This window comes from Myotis brandtii, unplaced genomic scaffold, assembly GCF_000412655.1.
Source record: "Myotis brandtii unplaced genomic scaffold, ASM41265v1 scaffold18, whole genome shotgun sequence".
NCBI classification, from domain to species: Eukaryota; Metazoa; Chordata; class Mammalia; order Chiroptera; family Vespertilionidae; genus Myotis; species Myotis brandtii.
This window is the reverse complement of record NW_005356674.1, coordinates 1,449,272-1,460,128: the sequence shown is the minus strand read 5'-3', so window position 1 is coordinate 1,460,128 and position 10,857 is coordinate 1,449,272. Positions and strand designations below refer to the sequence as shown.

Here is a 10,857-nt window from a genome sequence, read left to right as displayed (position 1 = left end):
CCCTGCGATCGGCCGCTCCGGCCTCCGGCCTCGTCCCAGCTCTGAAGTTAGAACTTGTCGCTGTTGGAAAGTGGGACAAGAAAGGAAGCACATGAGCCCGCAAAGCATCCGGGTCAACGTGCAGCCGTTCCCTCCTTTTCCCTATAAACCAGGTCAGACTGTGCTTTTGCAGGACCTGCATCGGAAAGCGGTGTAACTCGGCTTCTCTCTCTCTCTCTCCATCGCGGGCGGCACCCGCGGCTCGAATGGTTTCCTTCGTGTCTGTGTGTGGAGCCCGTTCGGCTGCGGTCCCGGGGGTCGGAGTCTGACCTGCCCCGACCTCCATCCAGATTGTTGACTGACGGACTGTGATTTCCCTATGGGCTCCCTCCCTGATGGTGGACATACAGGTGGTTTTCCGTTTTCAGCTGTTGCAAAAGCGAGCCGTTAGCACTGTTCCGCCTGGTTTGTGTTTACAGGGACCCCTCCATCAGGCTTGCAGTATATGCACGTGGCAGAATGCTCCTTAGAAGGGTTATTCTGGTTTTTCTACCGTCACCAGTGTTTGGGAATACCTGGTTCAGGAACTGCCTGGTCGCCTTGGTTGTAGGTCCCACAAGGCACTGGGGGCAAATTGTCAACACCCATTTGTTAAAGAGTGACGTGCCTTGTGGCTGTCCGCACCTAGAGCTTTTGCTGAAAAGGAAATATGAGTATCTTAGTAATTTTAAATTTTGATTTAGATGTAGCTTGGACAAACCACTACAGTCCCCAGTACGGTTAAACGTAGATTAATGCAAAATTGAAGCTGGGCTTAGATGAATCGTGGAAACGTTTTAACGTTTAAGTCACTGAAACATGGGTGTTGGGTTGGAAGGGAAGGGATTTTAAGAAGATCCTGCTGATGGCTGGTCACTAGAAACTCAAAAATCTTTCCTTGAAGACTTGAAAAAGGCTTCAAGTGAGTGACATTGCCCTCATCAGTGAAAATGCATGGAATTTGTCTTTCCATTCACTTCATTTACATTTTAAAAGTTTTGTGCTAAAATAGAGGGAATTTTTCTTTGTCGTGATCATTTTCCTGTTTGGCCACATGATCCTGAAAATTAAATGTGTAGATAAGAGTTTCAAAATTACAGTGGATTGATTCCTTTCTCCCGAATATTAAACCAAACCCTTCCCGCCACTTGGCAGGGCTGGGGTCCTCTCTCCGTGGGCCCATTCTGTCCTTTCCTGTTCCCTGTATAAGACACTCCATGGTGGTGCTGTGATCCGCCTTCGATCTCTCCAGGGTCCCTCACTCTGAGCTTAGTGCCCAGCTCAGTGCCTGGCACACAAGTGACTGATAACTATTAGCATGGTGGATGCACTCAGAATATGACGTGTTTATTAAGTCCAATTTGTAAGTTAGAGATCTGTGTGTGACTGACTTTTCATTCAGATGAGTAAGGTGACAAAGGCAACTGTGATCACCTCTTGATTTTAAGTGCATTACATTTCAAGAAACACTAGCAGCAGGGCACCTGGGTCTTTTTTTTAAACAACTTTGTTGATAAATAATTCATACACCATATAATTCATCCATTCAAAATATACAATTCAATTTTTTTTGGTATATTACAGTATTGCTTTTTTAAGTTGTGGTAAAGTATATACTACATAAAATTCGTAACTTTACCTATTTTTAAGTGTTAAGAATTTAATAACATTAAGTACACTCACAATGTTGTTCAACCATCACCACTATTTCCAAAACATTTTTACACCTTAAACAGATACTCCATAAATAATTATATGAATGGATGTTGATAATTTAAAGTAAAAAATTTTAATACTGATTTCTAACCCCCTTTTTATTTGTTGTGTTGTCTTTTATACCTACATGAAAAGTTATTATAACTAAGATGGTACCATGCATTATCTTAGTCTGATATTACTTGAAGTTCCTTATAATGGAAAACTGGGCAATTCGTTCAAGTTTGAATGCTGAATTACTGAACTTTCTAGGGTCTCTACAAATTGAAAAGCAAAATTTGAACAATATCTCTAAGTCCACTCTGATTTGCAGAAGATGCTTTCTCTCTTATTTCGCTTAGCATAATGCTCTCCAGTTCCATCTACCCTCCACTTTCATAGGAGGTACTCTAGGGCTTCCTAAGACTAGAAAAATCTACATTATTTTAAGGTGCTAATCAAGTTGATATTACACTGTTTGGCTTACTCTATTGCTATGTATTCCCTTTGCTTTCATAGTTGTAGGATACCCTCCACTTTCTTTTTATTTATTGTCTTAAGTTTTACATCAATTCAATTTTTCCCCAATTGACCCCCCCCCCAAAAAAAAACAACAACCATTCTCACCCCGGGCAAGCCCCCACTGCCCCAGTGTTTGTGTCCATTGGTTATGCTAATATGCATGCATACAAGTCCTTTGGTTGATCTCTAACCCCCTCTTCCCCTCGCCCTCCCCCCCCCACACACACATACACACACACACCTCCCCTGCCATTTGTCTCTGGATCTATTTTTGTTCATCAGATTATGTTGATCATTATATCCCACATATGAGTGAAATCATGTGATATTTATCTTTCTCAGACTGGCCTATTTCGCTTAGCATAATAAGTTCCATCTACCCTCCACTTTCATAGGAGGTACCCTAGGGCTTCCTAAGACTAGAAAAATCTACAATATTTTAAGGTGCTAATAAAAAAAAAAGAGGGATTTATTTTAGGTACAAAGTGTTTTAAATACCTAGTTTTCATTCTAAAATTCTTAGCTTTTCTTTGCCTGTTATATTGCTTTTATGGATGCTAATCTCTTAACATCTTTTAAAAAAACAATTTCTGTGCCGAAACCGGTTTGGCTCAGTGGATAGAGCGTCAGCCTGCGGACTGAAGGGTCCCGGGTTCGATTCCGGTCAAGGGCATGTACCTGGGTTGCGGGCACATCCCCAGTAGGAGATGTATCCCTCTCCCTTCCTCTCTGTAAAAAATCAATAAAATATATTTTAAAAAAACAAAAACAAAAAAAGAATTTGTGGCTTTTGGTTGTTTGAGCTTCCATTTTTAACAAGGAAAGAGAGCACCCTCTGGCATCAGTAGGAAGAAGGCTAGGCTAGGCTAGAACTTGGGAGCAAAAATTAGTGAACCCATTTTTCAGTAGGTATGGCAGGGGTATAACCGTTAATCCCAAATCTTCAAATATGGAGGGTTTCCTGTGTATGTGAGTACATCTGTGCTTCTGATCTCAGTAAAACTTAATTAGTATTATAGCCCAGTTATCGTTTAGTTAATTGCACAGGAACACTGGGCTCTAGGTTTGGCTTGGGCCCTGCTAGTGGCCTGAGCAAACCACATAATTTTTGTGGATTCATTTTTGGCACTAGTAAATTAAGTGGGCTTGAGTAGACAGGTAAATTAAGTTTGCTCTTCTAAAGCCAGCTAGCATATTCTTGGCTGCTTCCTGCAAACTCACCGTTTCTTTGAAGTTATCTAAAAAATTTGTTTTAATGATATATTCTACCATAATGTAGCCTTCTAAAATTGAATATGAAGATTGCATTTTAAATTGTAACCACCTGTAACATTGATGCTTCCAAAAGATGCATTCTGTTTATCCTCGAGTTTTATGTATTCCCTGACCCACTGCCTCAGACCCTTGGGGCTTCTTCTGTCTCAATTTGAGAAGCATGGGACCCAGGGGACCCCTAGGTCTCTTGATGCTCTGATGTGGTATAACCCTTGAAATAAACTAGAGTTTATTCTCTAGTTTTAGGAAATTATAAAGCCATACCACAGAAAAATATGATGAACCGATTTGAATGACTTGACTTCTTTCCCTGAAAATTAGAGATTGCAATTCTATTGTATGTAAAAGCTGTTTCATCAGAAACTTCATTCCATTTTAAGAAATGGATTGCCAAGTTAGAAAAGCCCTTTTACAGATGTCATCTTTGTTGCTCTCAATCTTTCTTGCCTGCAATTCTGTTTTCTTTCCTGGCTGCTAATTGGATTAAAGACTGTTTTGCCAACCATGGCATCTGGAGATGAGAGTCCTATCTTTGAAGATGACGAAAGGTAAATATCTTGCATTGCCATCAAACTAGCTTCTGAAACTTTCAAGATTGTTTTAGTCACTCAGAAGAGTTATTTATCCAGGCTATTTGTTAAAGGACACATTGTGTACAATTGCAGAAAGCATGGTTTTGCTTTTCTATGAGGTGAAGGAGGGTAGTAAACACCCGGCACGAGGGTGGGCACCACTAGCGTGGCGTCCTTTAGAGGACCTGGATGTAAGATCTTCAAATCCCTCTCAGCACACAGTTCTTGGCAATCACTTCAAGACGATATCAAACCCATCCAGTAGCTCTGATTTAGAGCACACGGAGGAGACGAGAGGGAATGAAGGGTCGGTCGTAGGTAAGAGAACAGCCTCTTGAGCCAGAGTCCGAAGTTTAAATCCCATCCACTTACTGTCCTTGTGACCTTAGACAAGCCCTTAGCCTCTCTGAGCCTCAGTTTCCTCACCTTTAAAACAGGGATAATGATAGTGCCCATCCATGATGAGGATTCTATGAGTTAACACAGGTAAAGCTCTTAGAACAGTGACTGGCACACAGAAACACTTCACTGTTAGCGATGATCATTAAGGCTGTCGTGTTACTTCTCTCAAAGCTAAAAACCTCTATCAATATAATATTATATATGTCATGTACATAGGAAACATGTTTTATATTAAAATATTTATATTTGTTTTATATTAAAGTGTGTTTAAATTATGCCAGAAACTCCTGACTAAATAAAATCCTTTATTTTTTAAATAAGATTTTCTTTTTCCTTTTAAAAAAAATAAGATTTCCTATAGCAATGACAAGAGTTACTATTTTCCGTAACATTTTAACCTTTATTATAGGACATTTCTTCCATGACATCTCTTTTTCTCAGTCTTACTTTAGTAAATTAAAAAGTGTTTTTGTTAAAATTAATTCTTAGTCACTGGTTTAAGTATGAAAGGTTTATAGAATTCTTCTTTTGGAATGATTGGATCTGGGAAAAAAAAAACCCCAACAAAATACTGTACTCTGCTTTCCAATGAGGGGAGGGAGAAATAGAGACTTCTTACTGACCTTTCCAAGCATTATTCTGTAGCCTAGCTTAGAATACTGTCATAGATTCTTAATCCTATTAATGTTAAGGTGACTTTGTTTGGAATTACCTGACTGTATACCCATGAGAATACTTTCATCTTAAAGGAAGAGTGCATAAGAGGGAGAAGATAGTTACGTGTACTGTGAGTGAGATTTCTTAGGTAATATCACTTTCATATTTTGTAATTTTATGGGTTTTAAAAATCTGTTATTTTCATCTTGGAAGGATTAGTTGGCTATCCTATAACTGTTTCTGGCCTATTATAACTGCTGTATTTTATTCCCTTAGCCCTCCGGATAGCCTGTTAAAAATGACAGATCTTGTAGCCGTTTGGGATGTTGCTTTGAGTGATGGAGTCCATAGGATTGAATTTGAACATGGGACCACATCCGGCAAACGAGTGGTATATGTAGATGGGAAGGTAGGAAAAAAGCATGTTACTTTGTAAATATGGTATACAGAGAGATTTATTTTGTTAATGTAGATTCTTCATATGTGAACTCAGGCTTTTCTCTTACTAAAGTGGTTATCTTTATATTTTGGCCTGTATCATTTTGCTGTACAAAGCTATTGAATCATAGTTAAGGAATTCATAGACCAGTGATGGCGAACCTTTTGAGCTCGGCGTGTCAGCATTTTGAAAAACCCTAACAACTCTGGTGTGCCGTGTCACATATAGAAATTTTTTGATATTTGCAACCATAGTAAAACAAAGACTTATATTTTTGATATTTATTTTATATATTTAAATGCCATTTAACAAAGAAAAATCAACCAAAAAAAATGAGTTCGCGTGTCACCTCTGACACGCGTGTCATAGGCTCGCCATCACTGGTCTAAACTATATGACATTAAACTGAGGGGTCCCGGACTACAAGAGCCCCAGACTGTGAGAGGGATGTCTGACTGCCGGCAGGTGGCTATCCCTCGTGGGGTCCTGGACTGCAAGAGGGCGCAGGCCAGGCTGAGGGACCCCCACCCCAGTGCATGAATTTCATGCACCGGGCCTCTAGTAGGCTATAATATCTAATATTTAAATGTAAAATGCCTTGAGAGTCTAAAACCTTTGCATCACAAATTAATATTACATCTAACTATGTAGCATTATCATTTGCTCACTTTAATTATATTATTTCTAACATTACATTTTCTTCCATTTGTGTGTTTTCAACTTTTCTATTTTATTACTTAGGAAGAGATAAGAAAAGAATGGATGTTCAAATTAGTGGGCAAAGAAACCTTCTGTGTTGGAGCTGCAAAGACAAAAGCAACCATAAATATAGATGCTGTCAGTGGTTTTGCTTATGAATATACTCTGGAAATTAATGGGAAAAGTCTTAAGAAGTATATGGAGAACAGATCAAAAACCACCAGTACTTGGGTATTACATTTGGATGGTGAAGACTTGAGAGTTGTGTTGGGTAAGTGATTGCTGTTACTGCAGAATTGATTGGCTTTTTATAATGGCTGTTTAATTATTTTCTCTAACTGTCCAGCTCTTTTATGGGAACTTTTTTTTCTTTTAAATCTTCATTGTTGAAAGTATTACATATGTTCCCTTTTACCCCAGTGCTCTCCTCCCCTCCCCCCAGGCCTTCACCACTTTATTGTCTGTGTCTATGGGTTATGCATATAGGCATATAAGTTCATTGGTTATTTACTTTTGAGTTTAACAAGTCTTCATCAATTTGCATTGGGATCATGATTTTCTCTTAAAAGTTTGTTTCATTTTGATTTTGTCTGTGAAGAAAATCCGTTTCTTCAAATTTAGAACCAATTCAAAGTTGTGAAGTTAATGGACTTTTAGGAATCCAATGTATTAAACCTTTCTAAAAATTATAAAGAGTTAACTTTATCTTTAAATCATATAATTTTTAATTTGTTACTTTTACAGAAAAAGACACTATGGATGTATGGTGCAATGGTAAAAAAATGGAGACAGCGGTAAGTTGACCTTTTGATTATTCTTCACACCATGTGTGTAAGTTACTGTTGAAATGTTGCTACATTTCCTAATTTTGAAGATTTTATAATTAACCCGAAGGTCCTCTTAGTTGAAAACAAAAAAGGGAGAAATTATTTCAGACTCCAAAATTTGAAAACCTTTCCCGGAAAGTGCTTGGGGCAGCAAGAATTTGGAAACAACTTACGTTGTAAGCTTGCCCAACCTCACTCTACCTTTCATTTCCTGGACCAGGCTCTATCCTAAAAAGAGTCCCCCCATTAGAAAATTCCTCCCCCAAAAGTTGCATATTCTGTATTTATTCACGTTAAAGTGGTGCTTTCTGCTGCTTCTCAAACATACATGCACATTTTTAACATTTCCCCAGGTGAGGCCCATGCTGCTGATCCACAGGTCACTTTGAATAGGAGGCTTTATATCATACGCTCAAAACAGATGGTACTTTCCTAAAAGCAAAGTTTTTGAAAAAGAAACGATGCACATAATGTCAGATGGTGACACAAAGGCAGGCAGGAAAGGGCATTGTCACCACCCCCAGAAGTGAAGTGGAATTTATAGACTAGCAGTGCCAGAGGCTACACACTCATTGTGGCCACACAGGATGAAATCCCTACCTAAACCTCAGTGTGTTTGGCTTTTGCTATCAGCTACTTGCACTGTGAGTGAGATGAATATAGGAGTGAATTCCAAGCTGGAATTAAATAATAGTGGTGTATATAGAATTGTATCCCTGAAAACTATATAATTTTATTAACCAATATTACCCCCATAGATTCAATTTAAAAAAAAAGAAAGAATAGTGTAGTATACATAGCACGGGGAGGGGGTGAAAGCAGAGGAGACTATATTGGGAAGCAGGGAGCTTGGGACTAGGAACTGAAATTGTCAGGTGGAAATTCCCACGTGTTATTGGGTCACCTGGCCAGCAGGAGTACCTGCTTTTCATGCTGGCTTCAGGTGCACCAGGGCTCGAGAACGAGATGCTCTCTTCTCTAGTCACATTTTTCGCTTGCAGCACAATAGTAGATGCTGCCATCATCTCCCCTGTCTGGTGTAGGTATAGAAAGATGAGAAGAGGTGATTGGTCCGGGATAAACTTATTCAGACTACCTAGAACAGTGATGGCGAACCTTTTGAGCTCGGCGTGTTAGCATTTTGAAAAACCCTAACTTAACTCTGGTGCCGTGTCACATATAGAAATTTTTTGATCTTTGCAACCATAGTAAAACAAAGACTTATATTTTTGATATTTATGTTATATATTTAAATGCCATTTAACAAAGAAAAATCAACCAAAAAAATTAGCTCGAGTGTCATCTCTGACACGTGTGTCATAGGTTCGCCATCACTGACCCAGAACCTACTGGGTCTTAGAGATGTCTGCTCTGAGGAATTGCCCAAGCCATAAATCAAGACTTAATCCTGGCATTAATTCTTGAAGGGAAATTTAACCAGGACTCACTCAAAATTGATCCTCAGAGCTTAAGCCACTCTCCAAGTTCAATCTACTCATGGACTTCTTTTATGCAGAGAGGCTTGGCGAGCTCTTCGGTATCCCGTGACCCCTTTTGGAACAGCTTCTGTTACCATTCACATGGATTGGGCACCTGCTGCGTGCCCAGCACCATGGCCGGTGCTCCTTCCTGTTCTTACTTTCCTACCCTGCAGTTCTCTCGGTGGAGAATGAGCAGTTTGAACCACATTCACAGAATTCTCCAGTGCATATGTAAAGAGAACATTGTTTTATGGTACTAATATGGTTGTAAATTAGTTCAAAATAGTGTCCACCCTACGATGTCTCTGTTTCTCAGTAATTGATAGGAAACCACAAGTGTGTGGACAATAGCTCTTTATGACCCAGTCGCCTCCTCATTGTAACTACAGCCTAGTTTGCAGGACACTTCCAGCAGCTCTGTGTTCGGGCAGCCTCCCCAGTACTATGCACACCTGCAAGTTACAGCTTATTTTCTCCTTTTCCTTTTTAACTCCAAGCATCATGACCAAGGTTATGAATCTGACACATTGTCAAGAAGCTACTTAGAGGAATTATGTTACTAAACCATTGCCCTGCCCTCTGAATTGATCTTTACAGAAGCATGACTTAAAAGACATTTTTCAAGGCTCAATATAAAAAAGAGTGGAAACACATTGCACTCCAGGTCCAGACCTGCTCACTTTGGAGGTGTTCAGTACACCGCTCCGAAGAGCTCTTGACCACATTCTTCTCAGAGCTAGGAAAGCGCTTCTCCCTGACGCACCTGTGCTTTCTTTGGTTCGATAACATTAGCTGCGGGACCTTGCTCTGTCTGCTTTGGCTGCCAGGAAGCTCACAGCCAAGTTTTAAGTCTGACTGGGGTTTCTTTGCTTTCTGGGGTAATTCATCCTTATCCTCTAGCCCTCCTCTTCTTCCTTCCTTCTCTGTACTATTTGACCCCTATTTTTTTATTCCAGATCAGTACTATTCAGTATGAGCCACAGCCACGAGCTTTGAGTGTAACTTTTCTATTAGCCATAATGTTTTAAGGTGAAATTTATTTTATAACATATTTGATTTAAATCAGTCTATCAAAATAGTATTATTTAACATGCAATCAATAGAGTTTTTAGTGAGTTATTTCACATTCTTCGTTCCATACTAAGTATTCCAAATCCAGTGTTTATTTTACACTTAAACAGCCTATCTCATTCCAGACTCAACACATTTCAAATGCTCGATTTTGCTACATATGGCTAGTGGCTACTGTATAGGACAGAGCAAGTCTGGTTCTAGTAGTGTTTGTTATCTCTGTATTTTATGATAAAGCCACTTCACACCCTGAGGAGTCAGATCTTCAGAGTGGTTAAGAACACTCCATCCCTTGCTGACTAGGGCCTTTAGCAAGTTGTCTACTCTGTGCCTCACTTTCCTCATCTATAAAATGAGGATAATAGTATTTCTGTCAGGGTTCTTGTGAGGATGCAATAAAATAATGCATGTACACTGTTCTTGGTATAGAATAAGTAACTAATAAGTGTTTTCTATCACGTTTACCTTTTTTACTTTTGAAAATACTCTGTATGTCGGCACAGTACATGTTACATACACAGAGCCATGAGTGCATGGCTTTACTTTCCTCCCAAACTTAAGATTCTTAGATTGTAGACAAGAAACTTTCAATTCGTAGCAGAATGTAAAAGCACCTAAATACTAGTTTCTAATATTGCAAAGCTTAACATTTACCATGTACTTCATTTTACCACCCTTTTAGATGGTGTTAGTGCTCTAGACAAAGGTAAGTGTTTCTGAACACTAATTTCTCCTTCTCTGTTGGCCTAGGGTGAGTTTGTCGATGATGGGACTGAAACTCACTTCAGTGTTGGGAACCACGACTGTTACATAAAGGCTGTCAGTAGTGGGAAGCGGAGAGAAGGAATTATTCACACTCTCATTGTGGATAACAGGGAAATCCCAGAGATTCTTGAATGACTTCATGTTCATGAACATTAATCTTAAGTAACAATCAGGACTTTTACATTACTGTGGTAATTAAATATGTTCAATATGTACTTCTGAGTACATTTGATCTGCCATGTTTTTATTTTTTTAGTTACTTGAAACTGTAATGTTCCAAGAGTCAGGGAAAAAAATTATATACAATTAAAAAGACTTGCAATTTATTTTGTAAATAATGTAAAAATGTTTCAAAGCCAAATGGAAAATAAGATATGGACCAAAATCACTAATGTTTTACAAAAGGACCTTTTACTATAATAAACATTATAAAA

General features: G+C 38.9%; 1 protein-coding gene across 4 annotated transcripts; it reads left to right on the top strand.

Moving 5' to 3' along the window:
* The first annotated feature begins 168 nt into the window (after window positions 1-168).
* Window positions 169-10,857, top strand: FAIM (Fas apoptotic inhibitory molecule). 4 transcript variants are annotated; one of them, XM_014537482.1, is made up of 5 exons: window positions 169-192; window positions 5,418-5,550; window positions 6,322-6,550; window positions 7,024-7,073; window positions 10,409-10,857. In XM_014537482.1, exons 2-5 carry the CDS (start codon window positions 5,440-5,442, stop codon window positions 10,556-10,558), a joined length of 540 nt encoding a protein of 179 aa, XP_014392968.1. In that variant the 5' UTR covers window positions 169-192; window positions 5,418-5,439; the 3' UTR covers window positions 10,559-10,857. The 4 variants fall into 4 exon arrangements, with proteins under 4 accessions (XP_014392968.1, XP_014392969.1, XP_014392971.1 ...); XM_014537483.1 differs by lacking the exon at window positions 169-192 and adding an exon at window positions 3,857-4,058; XM_014537485.1 differs by lacking the exon at window positions 169-192 and adding an exon at window positions 5,170-5,271.